Raw genomic sequence first — 27,946 nt, 5'->3', positions numbered from 1 at the left:
TATTATGCAGCCATCAAAAGGAATCAGATCTTGCCCTTTGCAACGACGTGGATGGAACTGGAGGGTATTATGTTGAGTGAAATAAGTCAAACAGAGAAAGACATGTATCATATGATCTCACTGATATGAGGAATTCTTAATTGCAGGAAACAAATTGAGGGTTGCTGGAGTGGGGGGTGGGGTGGGAGGGATGGGGTGACTGGGTGATAGACACTGGGGAGGGTATGTGCTCTGGTAAGCGCTGTGAATTGTGCAAGAATGTTGAATCTCAGATCTGTACCTCTGAAACAAATAATGCAATATATGTTAAGGAAAAAAAAAAAAAAAAGAAGAAGAAGGTAGCGGGAGGGGAAGAATGAAGCGGGGAAATCGGAGGGGTAGACGAACCATGAGAGACGATGGACTCTGAAAAACAAACAGGGTTCTAGAGGGGAGGGGGGTGGGCGGTTGGGTTAGCCTGGTGGTGGGTATTGAGGAGGGCACATTCTGCATGGAGCACTGGGTGTTATGCACAAACAATGAATCATGGAACACTTCATCTAAAACTAATGATGTAATGTATGGGGATTAACATAAGAATAAAAAAAATTAAAAAAAAAAGAAAACAACTAACATTGTACTTAATGAAAAATACAATATTAAGTTTTGTTGGGCAGGTTTTCTTCCTCCTGCACATATCATTCATTATTAAAATGCATTCACAGCCAAGTCAGTAGAAACAAATGCAAGGAGGAATCCCATCCATCCAGGACAAAGTGGCATGCTTCTGCAATACATTTTTATTTGGCAGTAGTTAAGAGCGGAAGATCTGGGATCTGAGGGCTTAGTTCAAGTCCTGGTTCCATCACTGGCAACCCACTTAAGTTCTCTAAGTCGAAGTTTCCTCACTAGTAAACCAGAATATTGAAATATCTCCCTCACAGTGTTTTTGAGAGGAGTAAATGTGCTAATGCATATGAAGGGTCAAACGGTGTCTGGAATGCAGTGAGCGCTCGAGAAATTTATGATATGATAGTATCATCCACTAGGTCACCCAGAATTTCTAGCCACTAGAAATTAGAGGGATACAAAGAAGAGGCCAAGGGCAGGCAATGCCTCTTTAGCCCATACCTTGGCTGTGCAGATTTGCAACTCCCTGGCTGATGTGTATTTTTGCTTCCAGAGATTTGTGCATCTGGCATTGAAACATTTACAGCACTCTGTAGATGTAACACACAATATTCTGTCTAAAATTCCTTTCAGTACAAAGTGGGGCAGAAGCTAATGTAAAGAAAAAGAATAGCATTGTAAGTAATAGCTATGCGATTATATCCCAACATCCCAACCCATGGACACCCCACCCATCTGTGAGAATGACAGTGTCCTCCCTGATGATTCCACTAAATGAAACAAGTTACAAAAACCATGAGTCAAGACAAATAGTGTGATTTGTTTTTGTAGAGAAGAAATGCCTAAAAAATATTTATGACCTCTATTTTCAACTGCTTACTGGACTTTTCCATATGGATGTCCAAAGGCAGCTCAAACTGTTTAGAACTCATTATCATCTGCCAGTTTTGCTTCTGAAATCTCTCTCTAATCTCCCCTCTTTCTCCCTATCCCAACAGCCCTGATTCATCTCTCATTTTTAGTTCATGTCCCACCAGGATCTTCTCACATCCTTTCAGTCCTTCAGCCTATCTTCAGCCCTGCCAAGAGATTTGTCTACCTAAAAAAATATCTAAGTTGCTTCATTCTCCTACTCAGACTTCCATTGACTCTTCTGCTTTAAACTACCATTTGGCTAGTCAGACCTGATACAATTTTAAAACTTCTACAGAGTAGCTGTGAAAACCAAAACCAGAAAAAAAGAAGAAGAAAGAAAACCCAAGGTATAATGAAAATTAGGTTAACAAAGTGCAGTAAGTTTCCATTTACAATGAAGCCATTGGAGCTAGAATAGGGAAAACATTCTGTGCTCCACCTTATTAAAAGATTGAGGTAGAATAACACTTAGTTTCTCCTCCTTTGGACACCCCTGTTCTAAGAGTAAGTCTCCACTGACCTGCAAATTAAGTCAATAAATTTGTTGCATTAGTGATGCATTTCAACATGGCAGAGTACTGTGCCCTAACCTCCCATATCCACCCATATTTCTAATTCCAAAGAGTAAGATAGGAAGAAATACAGGAAAACAGGCAGTAAAATGATGCATTTTGGGTGATTCGGTTCTCAGTGGTAAAGCCTTGTAGGCAGGTGCAGGAATACCCTGGCATCAATGAATGCTGAGCATTTTAATTTTGCATACCCTCATCTGTGCAGAGCTACAATGTTAGAGAAACAGGATGAGGGATCAGGAGAAAGTTCCACAGCATGGTTGGGTCACCTTAGAATAATATCAACATGATATTGCCTCCCTTCAGGGTCCTCTAAGCTAAGAAAAAAGGTCATATCCCTTGCCTTTGTACACTCCATGTGAGCATTATTTCAGTGTATTTGGTTTGTGTCTATGGGTTAGTAGTTTGCCCCAAGATCACTGGTGGCATGGTCTAGCCTTGCTCTTCAAATGCTAGGATAAATCCATTCTAGAGACCTTCCTTTGTAATATATCCAAGTCCCTCCTTCTCTTTGGAGACTTTCACTTTGGTCTGCAGCATATTGTTACACTTGTGACATTTCTCCATCTCCCAAGCTCCCTTTGGACATAAGGGCCTCTTTGGACACTCAGCATGTGGTCTAAGGGGAGGGTACTTTGGCTCTGAACGTCAAAATCCTTTTCTAGATTTTTGTTCATCTCAAGCAAGGCAGAACAACATCATTTAAACTATTTTTGACTGCACTCCATACTGTAATGTCTTGCACATACACTCATCCCTGGCTGATGTCAAACAAATGACCCTCAGAAGAGTCACAGGCACAGGCTTTAGTTCGTTCGTTCGTTCATTCGTTCCTTCCTTCTTTCCTTGCTTCCTTCCTTTATTTATTTATCCCTCTCTTTAAGTAGGGATAATGATTCCTAGAGTATGTCAGTGGAACTAAAGAAAAATAATTGATAAATCCTTGGTAAATTCTAAAGACTCATACTCATATAATTTGTTTAACAGATAAAAGTATTCTCAAGGGGCCACAAGAGATCTGAAATAATGGTTCTAGAGTTTTCAAGTCAAGACCAATCACAGTAAATAATTTGAAAACAATTAAATTCTTTAGATGCGACTTCAGTTGAGTCTCTGAGTGTCAGATTTTTACTGCACATACTTATAATTATAATTTATAAAAGAGCAGAGAATGTTCTAGAATATAATTTAAATAGTTTTGTAAAATTATAGAATATTACAGATCAAATATGTGGTGCAAAAACCAGACAAGACTGCTTATGGATCAGAATATCCAGAAAATATGTGAAAAGGCTAAACAACACCATTTCTAACAGACGTAGAATTTCATAAACACAAATAAAGAGTGAGAGACTTAAGTTGTATCTGGCCTACATGTATGGTCGGTGACCCAAGGCCAACAAAACTGCCTGCCTGGGGCACAGGAAAATATTCCCTAAAGGACGAAAAAAGACCAGAAAGCAGGAAAAACATTCTCATTTTCTCTTGAGTTTTGCTAATCCATGGTTTTCGAATATTTAAAGGGTCCTTGGCAATATGTCAGGGACAGTACTAAGTGCTTTGTGTGGCTTAACTCGTTTCTCCTCACCAAGACCCCTTAAGGTAGTCACACTTATCATCCAATCTTTTATTGCTGAAAAGAAAACTGAGGTTTGGTTTTGTGAGTTTTAGCTCATTTAATCCCATTACATCCCTAGGGGTATTTACACTATTGTTATTCCTACTTAATTGATCAAGAACACCAGACTCAGTTGGAGAACAAGGGAAAGAAGGCAACGTGAGTGAAGAGAAAGGGTGATCTCAAGTGAAGTACTGACAAGAGTTGACTTTGCAGGGGTAGTGCAATAGAAAGGAAATTGCAGCAAGGAGCAGAAGGTGGTGGCGTTTCCCTGATGGATTTCTATTTAAGGAGCCAACTTTACAATCTGTGAGCCTTTCATTAGGGATGTGGGGAGAGAGGGAGCTTATGGTAATGGAAAATGGAAGCTGATGGGAAAAATGAGGATAGCTAAGCTATATGCTACACATGTTTTAATTTTCAAATTAAGCATTTGAGATGGACAATAACATTATCTCTATTTAAAGAATGAAAACACTGAGGCTTAAGGTCTCAAAGACAGTAAGTGGCAGAGCTCAAATTCAAAGTCCATGATCTTTGCCAACATGCAAGTACCTACTACTACCATGGCCCTAGAGGTGATAGATGGATAGCCAAGTTATTGTGCAAGGGAGTTGAGGAAAGGGGAAGCCTGGGGAAAGGATACATGCTTATTAAAATGAAACAAGCTAAATGTTTTTTAACGTTATCATCATATCTCCTGAATCATCTTTGCTCACACCTTGATTGCCTGGAGTTTTACTCTTCCCTTTCTGGTCTAACCTTGAGATGCTTTCTTGGCATCTACCCAAAGGGAAAAGGAGAGGAAAAAATGGTTTGGAACACCCTGGCCGAGCCACTTAAAATTTCGGTCTGTCTTTATGCATAAAATACATATTAAAACTCTCAATGAAAGAATATAGTGAATTAATATAGTTAATATAAAGGTCTTGGGAAAATACCTACTTGCTTAACCTCTCTGATAAAGCCACCAGAAAGAAATTAGCAACTTAATTTATATCAAGGTGACCGAGCTAAAACAATTCCGTATGATGTTTATGCATTGACCTCACAGAACTCCTTTTCTAATGTTAATTTAGAAAGCTAAAGGAAGGATCATTTCATGCTTAATGAGACTGATGAAATGTGAGGGTGATGATACAACCTGGCAGAATGGAACAATGACTGGCCTGGTGATTAGAACAGGAGTTCCAATTCTAGTCCTGCTGCCAGTTAATCTCTGTATGACTTAGAACAAGTAATCTTAACTCTCTGGGCTTCAGCTTTAACAAATGCAAAAATAAATGGAATTAAACCAAGTTACCTCTGATAGTTACATTACAGGTCGTGAGACTTCCAAATTGGCTGTGAAAGTGATCCAGACATTCCTGGGCATATCTGGCCATCTGTTTGGGGAAGTCATGAGAAGCTTGTTTGCACTGGAGGCTGAAAAGATTCCTGGAAATAACTCGATATAGCTAGGATCCAGAGAGTGAGGGGGTATCCGGTAGGGCCTACTGTGCAAATGGCATTTGAGCTAAAACCTAAATGAGGAGAAGGAACGATCCTTGGGAAGGAAGATCTGGGCTGGGCTAAGTTTAGGCCAGACAGAAGGAGCATCAAATACAAAGATCCTGGGCCAGGAATGAGAGACAAAGCAGGGATGCCTGAATCAGACTACAAGTGGAAAAGCAGTTTGATGTGGGAGAAGTAGGGAGAAGCCAGATGGAATGCAAAGCAACTTTTAGGCCACACACACAAAAGTCATTGAAAAAAAAGCTCCTAAACAAAAAGGTTAACGGAAGCCAGCATAAGCAATAAGGCAAAATATCTTTAATTTCCAAGCAAACTAATGAAGTAATGGAGTTGATTATCAAAAAGAAGGCATATCATTACTTTCAGCATATTTCAGTATCCAGTACAATGTTGAGCTGTGAGGTGGCATGAATGCCATGTTCTCAGGCATCGTCGCATCCATTTCTTATCACATAGGGGTCAGTGGACTATATTCTCAAACCTGATTCTAATAGAAGCCAGTGGGTGTCATGGAATGGCACTGGACCCAGAGCCAGAAGGCCAGGGCTTTTCAAATTGCTTATCTGTTCTGTAAGTATGTGAGAGACCTTAAGGGTTTCACTTGGCCTTGTTGACATTGTTTCCTTATCTTTTAAGTTTAAAGTAATTGCTACCACATAGGGCAATTATGAAAATTAAACAAGATAATCTACTTGAAAATACTTTGGAAATTGTGAATCATCACTCAAATATTTCTTATTGCTCTTACATTTCTTGTTAAAATTTCTTGCCACTGCTGTTCTCAAGGGAAACCACTAGAGGTCAGAATTGTACACGAATAGTTTCAAGAAACGACACAGGTGGGAAAGGGAACATTTTCTACTGAACAGCATAAAATAATAAATTTAAGGCATAGAGAGAAAAATAAAGATGGTTTTCAACAAAGAAGTTTTGATAATTGGAACATTGCTTATTCCCAAAATTGTTAGCAGACAGATAAATAGGGAGAGGAAGGAAAGACAAATAGAATTTAATTATCTATTTATACTGTCTACACGGCTTAAAGTTTATATTTGTTAGCTTATATTATTCTTAAAACAGTTCTCTAATGAAGCTCACTTTGCAAATAAAGAAACTAAAGCATAAATAGATGTAATAGCATACTGAAGATCAAAACAGATTTAATTCCATATCCTTCTTACCACCAAGTCATGCTTAGGAAATAATGCAGTAAGAAAATGGTGAGTCTGTATTGGACAACATATTATATGACTGGTTAACATTACTTGTTTTCCACCTGCAACTCTAAATAGTTTATTTAGTTCTCAGTCTCCCAAATGAATTTAGGGAAAACTCCTTTTATTGTTTCTCAGAGCTCCTAGAAGTTTCTGAGCACAGTGCTGGTAACTATGGTATTGACATGATTAGCCATGGAGAAAAATACACACCAGCCTGCTCTTAGGAAAAATATATTAAACAGAAGCAATAATTCCATCCTTTAAATATTTCCTTAGCCATCAAGCTTTTTTTCCCCCTTTTCTTTATTATTAGTATTTTTTTAGAAATAAATATGCAAATCTGCCTTGTTCAAGGGTAGGGAGGTGCTATTACCATGTTCATGAAGGAATGAGGTAGGGTAGATGGCAGTTTATATCTTGAGAGAAGACGAAGACTAAGTCTTGTTTTTCATTTGTAGGCACAACATCCAATGCCTAGGGTGGCAGAGAGTCGGTGATGAGCACAGGCATGGTGCTCCATATGCATGAATACAGGCAATTTGCAAAGAAAAAACCAAGTTAACTGAGCCCTGAGTCCAAGAGTTTACCATCTAATACAAAGCTTGAAATGTAGACATGTTCTAGGACAAGGGCTTTAATTTGAAACCTTTAGCACTGAACATGAGGCCTGAGATGTAGGAGGTATTCAGTACATTCTGTTCCAGACTTGTGGAATATTTTTAATAAGAAAGGAACTTAGAATTCATTTTGATGCAAAGTCCTCAGACTCTGGGGGAAGAAAAAATCATACCAGGTTCCTAGCAGACTTTGTTCTGGAACCCCTAGGGTTCTAGATGACACAAGCTCAGGAAAAGAATGAAAGATTTACATTGTTTGAAATCTTAGCAAGGTTTCTAGTGGGAAGGGGGATGTTTTGCATTAAGAAATGAGGGTAGGAAGACCATGATGAACAGGCTGTTGGTATCCAATAAAAATTAATTGCCCACTCCTCCTTCCTAAATTTTTTCTTTCTCTACTGCTCATGACACTAATATATGTTATTTAATGCATCTCTTATGCCTAAAATAATGCTTGGCACTTAATAGGTATTTGATATATGTTGGCTGAATTGGAATAAATAGAATTGTTGTACTGGAATGCATGATATTTGGGATGTTATTTTGACAACACTTTGTCCATTCTTCCTCTAGCTTGAAAGTTGTAGTTTCTCTGCAAGGAAAATTAACGGTGCTATTCTCAAATGGACACTCCCATTTGCAGGGACAAGGAAAACTTTAATTTTCAGCATTTTCCATGATACCTCAGGAATAACACAAAAGTTCCTTGTACAATATTGGAAAGTCCAGTAATAGTTCTAAGTAAATACTTTTAATTCTAATCAAAACTTTCTTTTCTGAACATTTGCCCTCACATTATTCATTTATTCACCCAAGAAATTATTTGGAAGCCCCGAGGTCTCATTTTTCCTCCCTGCATTTATTTTATGATATCAAAGGTTAAAGCTTGGATTGCAATCTTAGGAGGAAATTAATTCACTGATTAAGAAAAATGCACTTTAAGCAATACACATTTAAATAACTGACAAGCATAGGGCGATGTATTTCTGCTTTTTCTGAAAGACCCTTTTTTTCTATTTAAAATTTTAAGCAGCTGCAATTCTTCCACCCTATAGCCTGGAGAAACATAGCATGAATTACTAATAAGGGAGCACCAATTTGCACTGCAGTGACCACTTCCAGAACAAAAGGGTCAGAACTAAAACCAGGAAAACCACAGCATTTTTTATCAACCAGTTGCTTGAAGCACATTTAGACCTTGGCTCTACTTGAAAAAATTCTGCAATAGTCTATCACCCTTCAGCTGAAGGCACTTGGCCCCAAAGACTCCACTTTCAATAAAGAAATTTCATTTATATACTACCTGCATCCTCGACAAAAATTTTCTTCTTCACAGGAAGCCCACTCATTGAATGAAATATTCAGAAGATTTAATTTTCTCCTTACATAGCTTTTGCCTGGTAACTTTACCAAAATCAGTGCTGAGAAAGGCGTTGGAATAAAAAGAGCCAAAGAATAGAGAGGGTCCTAAGGAAAGCATTCCTGAAAGACTAACGTCTTGGCTTGTGTACCTTCCCCCTAGAACAGCATGGAGGAGGGAATTTTCCCGTGCCCTGGGTGAGGTCCACCCCCTCCCAACATGCTCTTACCTAGCATCAGGGAAGGTTTTTACAAAAATAACAGGCCACTGGTTTTCCAAAATAGAAGGAAAAGAAGGAAGGCGCACACTAAGGAGAAGAGAAAGTCATTGAGAGTTACAGTAGGGTTGAGGGAGGAGGGAAGAGAGTTCACTTACTATATATGAACATTTTGTTTTTCTTTCCTCACCTTTGGGTCCTGGTGCAATTGTGTGTGTAGCACAAACTTCAGTGGTAGGACGGCTATCCATGTCCAAACCCAGACTTTGAATTTGCAAAAGAAAGAGCACCAGAAGGATGGACTGGTTTCTTCGAAGTAGGGCTCCAAAGCCACTCATTGCTGTGGTTCTTCAAAAAAGGATTGCCCAGAAGTGCCAAAGAAGTAGCTTTATTTTAAATAAAACTTCTGCTTTAGGGTAGAAAGTAAAGTATCTGGAGGACACATTCCAAAAAGGGCTCCAAAGACAAGCAGGGAGCTTATCCTAGGTTGTTTATTTTCTCAGTATTCTGAATGGACCGTACATTGTCCAGACTGTTTATTTTCAAGTGACAACAGTTTACTGAAAATTATCTCTGAACTAAACACTCGAGAAGAAACAACCCAGAGAATGGAGAGGATAGAGATGACTTCTCCTCAGCACATGAGCTGACAATTTAATATCCCACATTGCATTTTTATGTTGAGTTCCAGAAAGATGGAGCCAGAGATTGCTTGAATTACCTGCATGTTATGGATACACTATGCAGGGCTTTGAGCTTTTTTGTAAGGAAATATTCATTAATTGTTTGTGGCAACTGAATGCTAGCACTCCCACTGCTCTTCATGACCTTATTTCCTTCTCTTGTTATAAAGAACCGTCTTGGGATTAAACTCCAAAGGAAGGAACACCAGCTTTTCTGCAAAGCAATTTGGCAATAAGTATCAAGAATATTAAAAATGTTTATAGCCTTGATCTAGTAATTGTCTTTCTGGTACACTATTTTAAGAAATTATTCTGAAATGTGAACAAAGTTTTATTTGAGAAAATATGGCAAAAAGAGGAGGGGGCATCAACTGCCTAACAATACATTATGGTTGACAAATCATAGTAAATACAAACATATGAGAGAGTACGACTTGAAAATTTTATCATAATGATGTTTGTAGCAAGTTTTTGATAAAATGGGGGGGGAGAAGCTTATGCTATTATTATGTTTCTTAAAAAGCAGTATAGATATAGATAATAGAGATGTAGGTATAGACATATATACAGAGATAGAAATAGAGATTGTTCTTCCTTTCTCTATCTCCTATCTATCATCTATCTTTCTATCTATCATCTATCATCTATCATCTCTCTCTCCATCCATCCATCCATCCATCCACCTATCTATCCCATCAACGCATGGCCTGTACGAATAGCCTAATCTTAGTGAGATATTTAAAAACTAGAATTAGAATCACTTATAGGGCACCTGGGTGGCTCAGTCGATTAAGCAACTGCCTTTGGCTCAGGTCATGATCCCAGGGTCCTGGGATCAAGTCCCACATCAGTCTCCCTGCTTGGTAGGGAGTCTGCTTCTCCTTCTACCCTTCTCCCCTGCTCATGCTCTCTCTCTCTCACTCTATCTCTCAAATAAATAAACAAAATCTTTTAAAAAATCACATATAATAGGAAGATGCCTTACCTTCTCTATTCTTGAGAAACATGTTAACTGAGAGTTAGGCCACAAGGGGTTTTAGACCTACTTTCCTTGAAATTGGAAAAGACGGACCTTATATATCCTCATAAGGGCCAATGAAGAATTATTTCCATGAGATGTTATTACAAGTAATGGTCAACCTAAGAAATACAGGTGTATGAGTTTCCTAGGACTGCTGTAACAAAGTACCACAAACTGAGGGGCTTAAATAACAAAAATTTATTGTGTCACAGTTCTGGAGGCTGGAAATCTAAGATCAAGGTGCAAACCCATGCTTGTTCTGAAGACACCAGGAAAAGATCAATTTAGGCCCCTCTCCTAACTTCTGGTATTTGCTTGGCTATGACAGCACAGCTCTAATCTTCACACAGCGTTCTCTCTGTGTGTATCTATGTATCTCTCTATGTCAAAATTATTCCCTTTTTATAAGCATACCATTCGTAATGGATTAGCCCGCCCCCCGCTAATGATCTCATTTTAACTGGAAAACCTCTTAACAACCTATCTCTAAATACAGTTACATCATGAGGTACTGAGAGTTAGGACTTCAACACATGAACTTATTTTTTTGTCTGGGAAAACACAATTCAACCCATAACAGGCTTACAGTATGACGTAACTGGATTTTTTAAATAGCAATACAGGGAAAGGGAGCAAAAGGAACTGACATTAATTGAATAGTCATTATGTGCAAAATAAGGTTGATCTCTTCAGTGTATCTTGTTTAAGCCTTAAAATAACCCTTGGAATGGATAGTAACTCCCCCATTTTGCAGACAAATTACTTGAGGCTCAGAAAAACTAAGCAATTTGTTTAACACCACTGTGAAGGTTAATTTTATGTGTTAACTTGACTGGATTATGGGGTGCCCAAATATTTGGCCAAACATTATTTCTGGGCATGCTTATGAGAGTGTTTACAGATGAGATTAGCTTTTGAATCTGTAGACTGTGTAAAGCAGATTTTCCTCCTCAATCTAGGTGGTCCCCATCCAAATCATGGAGAGCCTTACTAGAACGAAAAGGTTGAGGAAAAAAGAAATCCCCCTCTGCTTCATTGGTGGAGCTGAGATTTTGGTCTTTTCCTGTACTTAGACTGGGGAGCTTTTGGCATCATCTCCCGGGTTCTTGGGTATTTGGACTTGGTCTGAACTTAACACCAGTTTCTCCCAGGTTCTCGGGCCTTTTAGCTTGGACTGAAACTATGCCACCAGCTTTTTCGGGCTTCCAGCTTGCAGATGTCAGATTATGGGACTTCTCAGCCTCCATATTCATGTGAGCCAATTTCTTCTAACAAATCTTTCCCTCTCTTGATATAGATATTAATATATACAGATATCAATATAGATATATCTTGATGGTCTGTTTCCCTGGAGAACCCTGATTAAAATTCACCAATTGAAAAAGGGACCAAAGAAAATTCAAATATAAATTTTTTCCCAAAATTCCTGCTTTAAAATGCTACTTGTATTCCATAAAGGTGAATAGGCTCAAGCTTTGAAGATGCACTCATTTTTACACATTCCTAAAACCTCAAAATGGTTGCATTTGTCATATTAACAGTGATAGGAAAATAGTGGGAATCCATAGAATGGTGTGAGAAACTCAAATTCTATATCATAACCAGATAAATGACATAGAGCAAATCACTCAACTTCAGTTGCCATAAGGCATATAAAGTGAGTTTAGACATGATATTTAATGTACTTTCTGAATTCTAAGATTCTTTGAAAATAGGTGTTCTTTAAGTTGTTTAAATCATTCTAAATCTATTTTGTTTCTTTCATTTCTTTGTCAAGCATTCCCTGGCATATAGTGAAATGCATTCATTACATTTATATGTAGAAATTCTTTGGTAACAATTTGAAGCATATAATAGTCCTTAGTATTTTTCCTTGGGATATGCTATGGCTGTTTTTTCCAACCTCTCTCTCTCTCTCTTTTCAGTTCAACAAAGTATAAAGACTTCCAGGGAAGATAGCAGAGTAGGAGGACCTTAAACTCAGTCATCCCACAGATACACCTAGAAAACACTGGCATCAGTGAAAATAACCCAGAAAATGACCCAAAGACTAGCAGAACAGACTCTCCAGCTAAGTGTAGAGAAGAGGCCAGATTGAAGAGGGTAGGAAGGGAGAAGATGCAGTCAGGAGCCAAACGGACCCTTGGTACTGTCCATGGGAGGGAGGGACACTGCAGGTGTGGAGAGAGGAGAGGACCAGACCCCACACCAGGCACCCCAGGCATGGGGAACCCACATGAAAACCAGAGGGACATAATTTCATGAGTTCTTACTATAAGTAGGGTTTAACACCTAGAACTTTAAAAATCAGCAATGGAGGCTCTGGGAGAGCCAGGAGGGTAAGAGGAAACTGAGTTCTCCACCCCTAGAGAGACAGCACAACAAACAGCCCCACAGAATACAGCATAGAAGCAGCAATTTGAAAAATGCCTGGGCTATACAGGAGGGAGATTTGTTTCCTAATCTTAGAGTATGTGCTGCAGGGGCGGAGATCCTTGGGAGAATTCTCCAAGAACAAAGGAGCTGGTAGGCACCATTTCCCTCCCCTTCCCCCTAGCCTAGATACAGACACCTGCAGGAAGCAGCGAGGCACTCCTTACTTAACTTGCTAACAGACCCCACTGCACCCCCTTGTTCTCCTGCAGACACACCCCCTCCAACCAGGCCTCTGCTCCAGGACCCCTCCCACAGCAAACTTGTGCAAACCTTGCTAACACTATACACCCTGCCCCCTCCAAAATACCCTTGGCTGGAGCCAATCCAAAGTGGTGCCACGGGCCTGTCAGGGTACAAGCACCCCTGACAGGGGCCAGTACCACTCCAAAGTGACTCCTACCCCAGTCGCACACCAGTCTGACTGCAGCCCCAGCAATGGGGTGGGGACAGATATCTGGTTGACTGCAGGCCCTGCCCACAGTGAAAATTTCTTAGGGGACAACACAGGGAAAGTGCTTAGTAGTTTGGTGCTACCACATCTCTGGCAAATGTCTGGTCTGACTCAACTCAAGCCCAAGGTGGCCCCAGACTGTCCTGCTCACAACACAGGGACCAAAACCTGCCCACAACAGGCAAAGAGAGCCCTTGCAGATGACGGGACTGAAGGTAAACATGGCATAGCCATGATAATAGGGCACATGCAACACACATAGGAGACATCCCTAAAGTGCCAGGTTCTGATGAACAGGGCACATTACACTGCAGGGCACCATAGGAGCTCATCTTCATAAGGCCACTGCTTTCAAAAGCAGGAGAGGTAGCTGACTTTCTTAACACATAGAAATAGACACAGAGAGTTAAACAAAATAAGGAGACAGGAATATGTCCCAAATGAAGAACAGGACAAAATCACAGCAAGAGACCTAAATGGAATGGAGGTAAGTAATATGCCTGATAAAGAACTTAAGGTAATGGTCATAAGACACTCAATGGACTTGAGAAAAGTGTGGAGGACCTCAGTGAGACCCATAACAAACAGACAGAAAACATGAAAAAGAACCAATCAGAAATGAAGAACACAATAATTGAAATTAAAAAGACACTAGATGGAATAAAGAGCAGACTAGAGGAAGACAAAGAACAGATCAGCAACTGGGAGGACAGAGTAATGGAAAGCAGCATTTAGTAGAATTCACTTGTGAAGTCATATAGTTCTGGAATTTGATGGGAGTTTTTTGAAAACTGGTTTGATTGCATTGCTGGTAATCAGTCTGTTCAAATTTTCTATCTGTTCCTGATTCAGTTTGGGAGGTTATCTGTCTCTAGGAATTTATCCATTTCATCCAGGTTGTCCAATTTGTTGACATATAATTTTTCATAATATTCTCTTAGAATCTGTATTTCTGTGCTGTCAGTTCTTAGGTCTCCTCTTCCACTTCTGATTTTCTTGAGGCCTCTCTCTCTCTCTCTCTTTTGATGAGTCCATGTAAAGATTTATCAATTTGTTGATCTTTTCAAAGAACCAGCTCTTTGTTTCATTGATCTCTTCTATTTTTTTTTAACTTTGTTAATTTTTAGCTTTTTAGTTTCTGTCATTTATTTCTGATCTAAACCTTATTTATTTCCTTCTTTCCTGTTTGTTCTTCTTTTTCTAGCTTCCTTAAGTGCAAGGTTAGTTTGTTTATTTGAGATTTTTCATGCTTCTTGAGGTAGGTCTGTATTGCTATAAACCTCCTTCTTGGAACAGCTTTTGCTGCATCCCAGAGATTTTGGACCATTGTGTTTTATATTCATTTGTTTCTGTGTATTTTTGGATTTCCTCTCTCATTTCTTGGTTGACACATCCATTAGTTAGGAGCATGTTATTTAACCTCCATGTATTTGTGTTCTTTCCAGATTTTTTCTTGTGGTTGATTACTTGTTTCATAACATTGCGGTTGGAAAAGATGCTTGGTATGATTCTTGTTGAGACTTATTTTGTGGCCTAATATGTGATCTATTCTGGAGAATGTTCTATGTGCACTTGAAAAGAATGTGTATTCTGCTTTTTTAGGAAAGAGTATTCTGAATATATCTTTTAGATCCATCTGGTCCAATGTGTCGTTCAAAGCCACTGTTTCCCTGTTGATTTTCTGTTTGGATGATCTATCCATTGATGTAAGTGGAGTGTTACAATCTCTTACTATTATTGCATTGCTGTCAATTACTTCCTTTATGATAGTTATTAGTTGCTTTCTTTGGGTACTCCCACGTTGGGTGCATAAATATTTATAATTGTTATATCTTTTTGTTGGATTGTTCCCTTTATGATTATGTAGTGTCCTTTTTTGTCTCTTGTTACAGTTTTCATTTTAAAGTCTACTTTGTCTGATAAAAGTATTGCTACATCAGCCTTTTTTTCACTTCCATTTGTATGATAAATGCTTTTCCATCCCTTCACTTTCAGTCTGTATGTGACTGAAATGCATTTCTTGCAGGCAGCATGTAGATAAAACTTGGTCTTTTTTTTTTTTAAGATTTCATTTATTTATTTGAGAGACAGACTGAGTGAGAGTGTGAGAGAGAGAGAGAGAGCATGCACAAGTGTGAGGGAAGGGCAGAGGGAAAAGGAGAAGCAGATTCCCCACTGAGCAGGGAGACCGACTTGGGGCTCCATCCCAGAACCCTGAGACCATGACTGAGCCAAAGGCAGACGCTTCACCTGCTGAGCCACCCAGTCACCCCTTATAGTCCCATAGATCAATGGAACAGAATGAGAGCCCAGAAATAAATCCATAGTTATATGGCCAATTAATCTTTGACAAATGAGGCAAGAATATGCAATGGGGAAAATACAATCTCTTCAATAACTGATGTTGGGAATACTGGACAGCTACATGCAAAAGATTGAAACTGGACAACTTTCTTACACTATACACAAAAATAAAGTCAAAATGGATTAAGGACCTAGATGTGAGAGACTTGAAACCATAAAAGTTCTAGAAAAGAACACAGGCAGTAATTTCTCTGACATAGGCCACAGCAACATTTTTCTAGATGTAGTTCCTGAGGCAGGGGAAATAAAAGCAAAAATAAACTATTGGGACTACGTCAAAATAAGAAGCTTCTGCTCAGCAAAGGAAACAATTAACAAAACTAAAAGACAACCTAATGAATGAGAGAAGATATTTGCTAATGACATATCTGATAAAGGGTTAGTATCTAAAATATATAAAGAACTGGTACAACTCAACTCCAAAAAAACAAAAAACAAACAAACAAAAACTAAACTAAACCTAATCAAATAATCCAGTTTAAAAATGTGCAGAAGACATGAACAGACATTTCTCCAAAAAAGACATTTAGATGGCCAATAGACACATTAAAAGATACTCAACATCACTCATCATCAGAGAAATGCAAATCAAAATCAGAATGGGATATCACTTCACACCTGGTCAGAATGGCTAAAATCAAAAACACAAAAAACAAGTTTTGGTAAGGATGTGGAGGAAAAGGAACTCTTGTACACTGTTTGTGGGAGTGCAAACTGGTGCAGCCACTTTGGAAAATAGCATGGAGGTTCCTCAAAAAATTCAAAATAGAATTACTATATGATCCAGTATTTCCACTACTGGGTATTTACCCAAAGAATATGAAAACACTAATTCAAAAAGATATATGCATCCTTATGTTTATTGCAGCATTATTTACAATAGCCAAATATGGAAGCAGCCCAAAAGTCCATTGACAGATGAATGGATAAAGAAGAGGTGAAAAAGGGTGCCTGGGTGGCTCAGTCGTTAAGCGTCTGCCTTCAGCTCAGGTCATGATCCCAGGGTCCTGGGATCGAGTCCCACATCAGGCTCCCTGCTGGGTGGGAAGCCTGCTTCTCCCTCTCTCACTCCCCCTTGCTTGTGTTCCTGCTCTCGCCGTGTCTCTCTCTGTCAAATAAATAAAAAATCTTAAAAAAAAAAAAGAAGAGGTGAAAAAATCCTAGAAGAGAACACAGGCAATGATTTTTCTGACATCAGCTATAGCAACATTTTTCTAGATATAGTTCCTGAGGCAAGGGAAATAAAAGCAAAAATAAACTATTTTGACTACATCAAAATAATATATATACATTTATTATATATAAATATATATATAATATATATATATATTTACTTAGCCATAAAAAAGGATGAGCTCTTGCCATTTACAACAACATTGATGGATCTAGAGGTTATAATGCTATGTGAACTAAGTCAGTCAGAGAAAGACAAATACCATACGATTTCACTTATATGTGGAATTTAAGAAACAAAACAAATGAGCAAAAGGGGAAAAAGAGAGAGAGGCAAACCAAGAAATAGACTCTTAACTATAGAGAACAAACTGATAAGGAAAGGGGGGGTAGCAGGGGGGATGGATTAAATAGGTGATGGGGATTAAGGAGTGCACTTGTTGTGATGAGCACCAGATGATGTATGGAAGTGTTAAATCACTATATTGTACACCTGAAACTAATATTACATTGTATGTTAACTGTAATTTAAATAAAAACTTTAAAAAATGCATATAAATATCTTTCTATATGAATGGACTATTATGCCAAGATTTAAATTGCTACAGTTTATTCATCACATATTTTGTATGTAAAATACTACTTATTCAGGGGCGCCTAGGTGGCTCAGTCGGTTAAGCGGCTACCTTTGGTTCAGGTTATGGTCCCGGTGTCCTGAGATCAAGCCCTGCATCAGGCTCCCTGCTCAGCGGGGAGCCTGCTTCTCCTTCTGCCTGCCGCTCCCCCTGCTTGTGCTCTCTCTCTCTCAAATAAATAAATAAAATCTTTTAAAAAAATATTGCTTATTCAACCAATGCTCTATTGTTGGAAATTTAACATTTATAATATTATTAATATAAGTAACACTGTAAAGAACATATTTAAAGATTTTATTTATTTATTTATTTGAGAGGGAGAGAGAGAGCATGTGAGTGGGGGGAGAGGGAGAGGGAATCTCAAGCAGACTCTGCACTGAGTGGGGCTTGATCTCAGAATCCTGAGATCATAACCAGAGTGGAAATCAAGAGTCAGACACTTAACTGACTGAGCCACCCAGGCGCCCCATAGAACTCAATCTTTGTGCCTATTCCTTTTGAACATTGAAGAAGACAAATGTATATGGCTTGGTAACTCACTGAATGTTGAGAGCAACATATAAGGAGAAAATTTTAAACAAAACTCATATATTATAGTTATATTTTCTTTCTCCTTTCTCCTTTGACTATGGATTCCATGGTTGATTTTTTCTTATCTAACTTAGAAATTACAGTCCCCTTTTTTCCTGACTTATAAATATGAGGAGCTTATAACTAGGTGGATGTTCAAAGAAGAATACTTTTCATAAACTGGAGAGGACTGCTCTACTTTTAGCTAGGATTTACTAAGAAATGTGATCTTAAAAATCTCTTTTCAGCTACAATCTGGATGATTGGAAAAACACTATTGCCACTAAGAAAATTCAGTTAAGAAAAAAACTAGTTTTGAGAAGACAATAATGAAGCTGGGTGAGTTTAAGGGTCAGGAAAATAGCAGGATGGAGATAATAGGTGGGCAGTTTGGAATGCAGGTCTTGATGCTAAGAGAAAATCTAGAATTTGAGATTTCAGTTTTAGAGTCACAAGGTATGGAGATTATAGATGAAAGTAGAATGTTGAGTGAGTAAAGAAGTTCAAGAGTATAAATGTCAGATTCTATATTCAGGGGCCAGAAGGAGAAGCTAACAAATAAATCAGAGAGGGAGCAAAATGTCATGGAAGCCAAAGGACAAGAAAGTTTAAACATATAATTGGTGGCAATTAATGCATGGAACCGTAAGATGAAGGTTGACAACAAGCCATGGGATTTAGGGGTCAATAATATACAAATAGAACCTTATAAATGAAAGAGATCATTCAGTGGAGAAATTTCATAAAAATGAAAGGAAAGGACTGACAGAGTCCTGTGACCACTGGGAAAGTCATTGTTGAACAATCATAATAATAAAATGATAAAAACAATTAGTAATAATAATGCTTACTTTTATTGACCAGGTTTCTCTTACTCGCAGAATGTTTTTTTTCTTCTTAACAGCTCTAAACAGTGTTTAAACAAGAGTGCAGTTAAAATGGAATGGGGTGGCATGTGAGGCAATGGAATCTAGACTAAGTTTCCAAACTTGTTGATGCAGGGAAAAAAAAATAATGTAAAGAAAGTATTAATAGAACCCTATCTGAATCATTGAAAGGGTGGTGTATATGGATCAAAATCATGAGCCTGATGCCATTATTTAAGAACTTTCTACAGGTTCCTTGATAACCCAGTACATACGGGGTGGAGTAAATAACGGCATAAGTTTTAAAATAGGACAGATGATTGGATAAATGAAAGGAAGGGGTCAAATTATGTTAAGTGTATTCTTCTTAGTATGTGATAATATCTAATGCCCCGAAAGATTTCTACTGAGACTTAAAACAACCCACTTTGTTATTTAGAAAATAAAGTCATTGAGAGTTACAAGTGACACTGCTTTTTTCTTTGAAACAAGGTTTGGAAATAGACAATAAGCCAATCAAGTTTTCAGCAGGTATAAAATTGGAAGAAGTTAATGGTAATTCTAACAAGACAGACATCAGTGACTGGCTTATGAAACTGTCTCTGTGATTCCACATTTTCCTGAAACGAAAGACAAAAACTTCTCTTCCATTTCCCGCAGCATTGAAATTTCAGGCTCGGTTTTGTGCTTGTCTAAATATGACATGCCACGAAAGTGAATAATATGTGATATTTCCCCCCTGTTATTCTTTTACCTATTTTTCGTGGCCTGAGTGGTGGGCCCATAAAAGATATGTCCACATCCTAATCCCTGGAACCTGTAAATGTGATCTTCTTTGACCAAAGGGTCTTTGCAGATGTAATTAAGCTAAAGATCTCAAGATAAAATAATCTTGGATTATCTGGGTGACAGGCACAAGTGTCCTTAGGAGACACTCAAAGGAGAGACATGGGGACAAAAGGAGAAGGCCATGTGAAGACAGGCAGAAGTTGAAGTTCTGCAGCTGCAGGCTAAGGGACATCTGGACCTGCCAGAAACTAGCAGGGGCAAGGGAGGGTCCTCCTCTAGACTCTTCACAAGGAACTCAGCTCTCCTGACACCTTGATTTCCGACTTCTGGCCTTCAGAACTGTGTTAATAAATTTTTCTTGTTTTAAGCCACCACGTTGTGGTAATTTGTTACAGCAACCCTAGGAAATTAATGCACCATTTTTGTGATATTCATCCACAATTACTGGAAGGAATGACACATCAAAACATTTACTCAGTGCCCAACAGAGATTGAGCAACATCTGTTCTTGTGCATTTTAATTATCATGCATCCAGCTTATATGATATCTGCAGGGAGATAAAATACAGGATATGAAACCAGCACATCCTAAAGCAGAAGTGATTTACTAGTTAAAACAGGATAGCAACAAAATGACAACCTCCTCTCCTGAAGGAATTTCCTGACAAATTGATAAACCTCAGCTTTGGACATGGTTTTGTATTTGTCCATTCACATAAGTATCTTATTGGATTAAAGTTCTCTCTTGTGAGTTAATTTAATTGAATGCAGTTTATAAAAAATGGGAATTAGTAGAACAGCTTTTAAAATGACATATAGTTAGAAAGCAACATGCTGGCAAACACACTCATAAAATTATTTTATTATTGTTTGCTTTTGAAATTTCATATTTATAAAAGTGTATTTTTAAAAAATGATTTTAACAAGCTTCTGAGATTAAATAGAAGCCTCCTGCTGTTCCTGTCTCATTCTTGATTCTGACTTCTGGAAGGAAATTATTTTAATAATTTTAGTGTTTCTTCTTTTATCTCTTCTGTATTTTAAAATAAATTTATGCTAATGTTCTTGATTTTTATTTGATTCAATTTGGATACTCATTGTCTTCTTAATATGGAAGACAGAGATTTCTTTCTCTTTCATTCTTAGCCCCACATCCCCCTCGACACACATTTCTTTTCTTTCTCTTTATAATTTAATAATATTATCATTTAATATAATATTCAATGTTTATATCATAATGACTCTGTAATAATTATTCATAGCTGAATCATGTGGTGCATTATGATTACATTTTGTTGCTTGTACTAATTTTGTTTTCACAGGATTTAGTAATTGGGTTGTTTTCTTTTGCATAGTTTTCTATGTACCAATCCCACAATAACTACTAATTCTTTGAGATTTGTCAGTTCTGTGGAAAATGTAAAATGTTCAACTAGTTTTCATTGCTTTTCTGAGAAATACCTCTTTCGGAACGCTCATGCTTCTTGCTCCATCTGGATTGGATATTCTTCAGGCTTCTGATAGAGCTATTCAACTGGGATTTGTCTTCACCATTGACTAGAAATCTGTGTTATAAGTCCGTTTTCTGTATCCACATCTTTTTTTTTTCTTGGTTTCATCATTTGTTTTTTCCCTTGGTTTTCACTTCTCATTTTATTGTAGCATGTTCTCTAGTAATTTCCTATAGAGCATGGTGCTGTAGATATGTTTCTGAGATGTTGCACATCTGAAAACATAATAATTCTACCTCCAAATTACATAATATTTTGGCTGGGTATAGAATCCCAAGTTGAAAGTAGTTTCCACCTGAGGTGTAAAAATGTTCTATTTTCTTCTAGCTCCTTATGGTGTTGTTAAGAAGTTTGATGTCATACAACGTCTCTATACTTTGTACAGAATACTTTTTCCCTCTCTCTGGAAACTTTTAGGAGCATTTCTTTATATGCTATGTTTTGAAATTTTGGTAGTATATCCTTAATATGGGTCTTTTTGCATTCACTGCACTGGGTAGTCTGTAGTCACTTTTCTGTTGCTTCTTCTCTTCTCTTTGTCATTGTAGATTATTATTATTTTTTATTCCATTACTGCTATTTTGGTGACATTCTGTAGGGAGCAGAACATAAACATGTAGATTCAATATGCTATATAGACTCAGATATTTCAATTACCTTATAATACAGTTTCAAGCAATTCTTATGAGTGAGGTTCAACAAGGATATTCTTCCCCCTAAAAAATCAGTCTTAGAGAGGGAGTTCCAACTTGACCATGTGAAGAGTTCAGAGTATGCTATCCATATAACATGTATGAAACTAGACAAATTTTTAAAAAAAATAGCCTTTAGGGATTCTGAAAATTGACCAAAGAAGACAAGCTTAGAAACATTTATTCTTGAAAAAATGCCATAGCTTTGTGTAAGAATAGTGGAAGCATGAGGCTTTCATGCATGGAGCCAACTCCAACCTTCCCCCACCTCTGCTGGTGAAAATAGCAGTTTTATCAGCACAAGGATGGCCAAAAAATCCAGCAACTTTGCTGCCACAGGGAGATATGGAATAGAATGTGAAAATACAGTTATATGTTAATGTAATGTAAGCGACTCGTGAGTACAGAAATAAATCCTAACATTGATGGCTAATTGAAGGTTGACAAAAGTACCAAGGCAATTTGGTGAAGGAAATGATAGTCAACAAACAGTGCCACATGGAAAATTGGATAGCCATGTGAAAAGAAATGAACTTAGAACCGTATTTAACACTGTAAGGAAAAATAAACTCAAAATACATCAAAGACATAAATATAAGAGATTAATATAAGTATTTTTAAAAAGTAATTGCATATAAGCAATATATATATAGGTAAGTATATATTATACTTAATTTATATATTTATATATACTTGTATTTAACATAAGCAATTAAACATAAATATAAAACTTATAGAAGAAAACATAAGAGATCTTTGTAACCTTGGGTTAGGTAAAAATTTATTAGATATTGCACCAAAGCCATGGTTCATAAAAAAATTTGATAAACCATACTAATTCAAAATTTAAAACATTTGTGCTTCAAACACACACATACACACACACACATCTTTAAGCAAAAAACCAGACAAGTCACAGACTGGAAGAAAATATTTATAAATGATAAATCTAATAAAGGGCTTGTATCCAATTTAATGATAAGAATACTAATGACTAAAAAAACATGAGCTAAATACTTAAACAGACATATCTACAAAGAAGACAAATAGCTAATATATGTATAAAAAGATGCCTTAAATCATTATTTATTAAATCACAATGAGATACCGCTACACACAGACAAGACTAGCCATAATAATAAAAAATGTGATAGGAGTAAGTGTTGACTGGGATGTAATAGAGTAGAACTCTGATATATTGTTGGTAAGAATGTAAAATGGTACAGTCACTTTGGAAAACAGTTTGGCAGTTTCTTGAAAAGTTAAATATAAACTTAAAATATAACTCAGCAATTCAACTCTTAGATATCTATCCAAGAGAAATTAAAACATGTGTCCACACAAACATGTGTACATGAATGTTCATAATAGTACTATTCATAGAAGTAAAAAATTGGAAACGATACAAGTTCCTTCCAGCAATGAAGGTATTTTGTCTATCAAGTAGTATATCCATACAATGGAATACTATTCAATAGTAAAGGATCAAACTACTCTTAGATGTAGCAACATGGATGATGCCTCCTCTCCAAATTATGCTAAGTGAAAGAAATAAGAAAAAAATGACTACATATTATATGATTCTTTTTACATAAAATTTCTAAAAGCGCAAGATTTTTTTAAAAAAGAGAGAGAGCACAGGAGGGAGGGGGCAGAGGGGGAAAGAGAGAATCTCAAGCAGACGCTTCATTGAGCTCAGAGCCTGACATGGAGCTCGATCTCATGATCCTAAGATCATGACCTGAGCCAAAACCAAGAGTTGGACATTTAACTGACTGCACCACCCAAGCACCCCTAAAAATGCAAGATTTTAAAGATAGAAAGTAGATTAGTGATTGCCTAGAACTGGGGGTAGAAGCAGGGATTGATTGCATTTTGGCACAATGGAACTTCTACAAATGATAGCTACATTATAAAACTGAATTACAGGGATGGTTGCACAACTATATAAATACACTGAAGAATCCAACTCTTTACTTACAACTGGTTAATTATATGGTATATAATTTATACCTCCATAAAACTGTAAAAAAATTAACATTAAAATTGTATTCAGTATTCAAAACTCTTGGAATGTTTTAATACTCGAGAAGTGTTTATAAGCCTGGAAATCATGAATGAGACAAACTTGGTTTTGCTCTACTTTAGAAAGCAGTCCTTATAGATTCAGTAAGTCATCAATCTCAAGATTGTTTCCAGTTCAGTGTGTATTGGTTTAGCACACCTAAAGAGTGTCTTTATGTGAGACTTTTTTTTTCAGTTAAAACATCAATAAAAAATCATCAGAGAAAAGAAAAAATATTACTCTAGACACACAAATAAATTATATTACTTAAATACGTCTAAGTATAAAGTTAATTACAAAAATTAATTACATTAAAAAGCACAGGTATCCCTAATCTTTTTCACTTACTAAGGAATCAATACCTTCTTCTGGCCCTAAGGGAGCAAGGGGCAAATTCTTGATTTTCATTATTTCTGTTCTGTGATTAATTATATATATTAATCTCTTGAATAATATTGGATGAATGAGAATGGATAATTATACAGGCACAAAATGATGGGAGTTTGAGTTTGAATGATAGAAATGTGAGGTAAAGATGAGTTAATTCACTTACTCATTCAACAACTATATATTATTTATCAGATATTGTGGTACAGTATCTGGAGTTACGCTAGTCCATAAGACACAGTCTCTTTTTTAAGGAATTTACCATCATCTTGTTGAGAAGACAGAGAAGTTTAAAGTAGTTGCCATTACTTTTTTTTTTTTTTTTTGGTCCCATTTGGATAGAGATAAATACCAGGCTTCCAGTTCTCATGGAGGCCTAGAAGAGAGAGGGCTAGCCCAGGCTTGGTGGATCAGGAAGGTTTCTTTTAGGGGATGTTTCCTAAGCAGGGTTTTGGAAAACCTGTCAGAACTACCCAAACAAATCTGAAAAGGAATAAAGGGAAGATATTCCACGTACACAGACTAGCATATGCAAGTCTGTGAGAAGTAAAAGTAGTTCACTGAGACTAGAGTTTGGAACTTGGTGGGATAGATGAGGCTCAAGCTAATGATAAAAACTAGACCCAACAAGGCATTGTATGTGCTGCTCAAGAGTTTGAAAAATATCCTAAGGGCAGTAGGAACACATGAAGGATTTTAAGAAAGGGGATGTCACTATTAGAACTGGTAATCAGAATAGGAGAGATGTGTCAGAGACAAAACTTCATCAGCTTCATGTAATAGAAACCCAGCAATGTGAACTTATTGACTTAGTGAAATGAGATATGATTGTTTTGCTTGTTTTTGTTTTCAGATAATAAGAAATCTGAAGGCAGAGAATCCCAACAGAGTATTACCATGCTATCGCCAGGGACCGTGACTTCCACTTTCTGCCTTTCCCATTTTATTTGTGGCTTCTCTCCTCATAGTCACAAAAGGACTGCTACAGTTCACACATTGCACCTACATGCAGGATGAAGGGCATTGTTGTGACAAAGGGCGAAGACAACAAGACTGCTAACTTAGTCACTTTTTTAAAGAACCTTCCTGAAAATTTCCAGGGTGAAATAAACTTACATCTCGTCAGGCAAGATTAGGTCCTATGGTAGCAGCAAAGCGATCAAATATTTCAGCTAGGTAAACCAGGGCTTTGGAAGCAAGAATGGATCTTAAGTAGGTAACCAGTAGTGCCTGACTCTCTGAATGCCCTGAACTTTAGCTGTGGCAATGAGAATACAGAGAAGCGAATGGATTTTAAAAACAAAGTGGAGATAGCAAGACTTGCTGATTGTTCAAAAATGGAGGGGAAGAGAGGGACAGGAGCCTGGGGGATTCCCAAGTTCCTAACTGGAACAGTTGGATGTGGTGCCATTTACTGGTACAGGAACGCAAATTTGGGAGAAAAGATGCTGAATTAAATTGGTTCAACATCCTTCTGTAATATTCAAGGGGATGCATCTGATGGCCAAAAGATATCTCAGCCAGAGGTACAGATTAGAAAGTCACCCACATATAGATTGTAATTAAAGCCATGGGAGTGAATGAGATCTTGAGAGATTAAAAAGTGAGAAGAAAAAACTGTCATAGTATTTTAAAGGAAGTATCAATAGAGTTTGGTAAGTTGTCAAATCTGTGTTGAAGAGAGTTCACATTTTATAACTGGGAGATGCTTGGATGCTTTTGGCAGCACTAAAAAGAAATTATTCTTTATGGCACTTTTTTTTTCTTTTTGACAAGGCATTTTTATTGTTTGTGGTCAGCTCAAATACATGATCTCTTTCGAATTGCTTTACGCTCTCTAGGACAAATAGATGATTAAACTGAATGTGTTTAACAGAAACTCTGTTAAACAGTAGTCATGACTTGACATTTAAGAGGCCTGAGCCCAACTTTCAATTCCATCACAGATTTTGCCTCTGGGAAGATTATTTACTTGTTCTACATCTTACTTCTCTATTTTGCAAATATCCAGCCAACACCCATGCTCTGCTTGTGGAGATGGGTCAGATAAAGGTTCACGGTACCTGAGCTCCAGGAGATAGGCACAAAATAGATATAAATTGAGTAACTAAAGGGCAACTTTGCCTCTCTCCTCCCTGTGCACAGAAGTCAGGGATGAGTATTCTTCAGGGTAATCGCTACTGTGAACTCTTGCCCTACCCCTTGCTTCTGAAAAGCCTGAAGCAGCAGGGTTTCCACACAGACAGAGTATGTGGTTGACCTGCTGTATCTGTTTGACACTCAAACAGAGGAGTTAAGAGAGACTATCAGGCATTTGTTGAACTGAGGAAATGCAGAATATAACCCATTCCTGGGAAAATATTTCCTGCATTATGGAGATAAATATTTATTTCAGTTGTGCTGGGAAGCATGTAACCAATAAATAACATGCTATTTTTTTTTAATGGCCTGTTTATGTTTTAGGGACTTCACATCACAAATCTTGGTCGTTGACATCATATATAATTCTCAAACATATTTTCATGAAATACTTTTGAGAATATCTAAACTTAATAACTAAGCAAATATCCTTCATTTCCTAAATTCCCATAAATTACTCTCAAATGTCTATTTGATAACATGCAGAGATCTTGAAATCTTTTACTGATGTAATTACTTTTTCATTCAAAGGTTCCAAAAGCTCACAAGGACATGTTATAATGTATACAACACCTAAGGACAAGTTTGTTTAGAAATGAGCATTTTGTGACTAAAAATATTTTTTAAACATGTTCATTTAAGAGGCAAGAACACATTGTAGAAAATGGAAGCCAGAATTCAGTGACTCCCAGAAATAATTTTGCTTATGTTTCTGGGAACCATGAGGGCATGTATATAGGTTAATGCGTTAGGCTGTTAGGGCCATACCACTGGGCTCTACTCAATTTGGGTTTTGTGTTCTGTTCTTCAGTCTCAGATCCATGGTGTTTCTGCTAAGTGGCTCCTTGTCCATCACATGTGCCTCATCTCAGCACTCCACCCTGTTTCACGCACAGGTAGGTGAATCCTTTACTTTGATTTTCCCGAAGCATCACCAGCACAAGGTAGTTACATGTAGTGTCTTTCTACTGAAGTTCTGAGGATACCAGAGACTGACTATTTTAGAGAATATCAAGCAACTTAAATCTGAATAGCAGGCGTTCCTCTTCTTCAAAGTGGTGGAGTCTTTGACATACTAGGATTTTCCTCTTTGCCACCTTCTCTCTGGCTTTCCTTCTCGACATTTTTCTTGGCAATTTTACCCCTGCTCCTCTCTTCTTGGTTCCCAGTACCCTCACTTTCCATCTTCTTGGGGCTGCCAAAGACGCTACAAAACCATTTTTTTGTTTTGTTTTCATTTTGCAGATACTTTGGCCTTCTCACTGTGTGCCTTCCACTAAATTTGCCCAATGATTTCTAAAATAAAATACCTTTCTCCTGGTATGAATTGCCACCAGCAACATTTCTCTCAATTCAATTAAAGTGTAAAAATGCTTATTCTTCTCTCCTCTAAAAATGGGTTGGGCACAAAAGCAACATCACCAGCTAATGAGAGAGAACATCAGCTTGCTTTGCTATTTATAATTTGTTCCATAGATATTATATTAATCTGAGAATCTGATTAACTGTGAAGAAATGGAGATT

At 37.4% G+C, this 27,946-nt stretch overlaps 1 protein-coding gene across 1 annotated transcript in view; it reads right to left on the bottom strand.

Annotated features, from left to right (window-relative positions):
- COLEC10 (collectin subfamily member 10) overlaps nucleotides 1–9,053 on the bottom strand; it is a 36,237-nt gene extending 27,184 nt beyond the window's left edge. The window contains exon 1 of the mRNA XM_021688591.1: nucleotides 8,831–9,053. Within this exon, the coding sequence (XP_021544266.1) occupies nucleotides 8,831–8,978 (148 nt within the window). The 5' untranslated portion in view covers nucleotides 8,979–9,053. The remainder of the gene's footprint in view (nucleotides 1–8,830) is intronic.
- Between the last annotated feature and the right edge of the window lie 18,893 nt (nucleotides 9,054–27,946).

Source organism: Neomonachus schauinslandi, chromosome 4, assembly GCF_002201575.2.
Source record: "Neomonachus schauinslandi chromosome 4, ASM220157v2, whole genome shotgun sequence".
NCBI lineage: Eukaryota > Metazoa > Chordata > Mammalia > Carnivora > Phocidae > Neomonachus > Neomonachus schauinslandi.
This window is presented reverse-complemented; position numbering and strand designations above follow the sequence as displayed.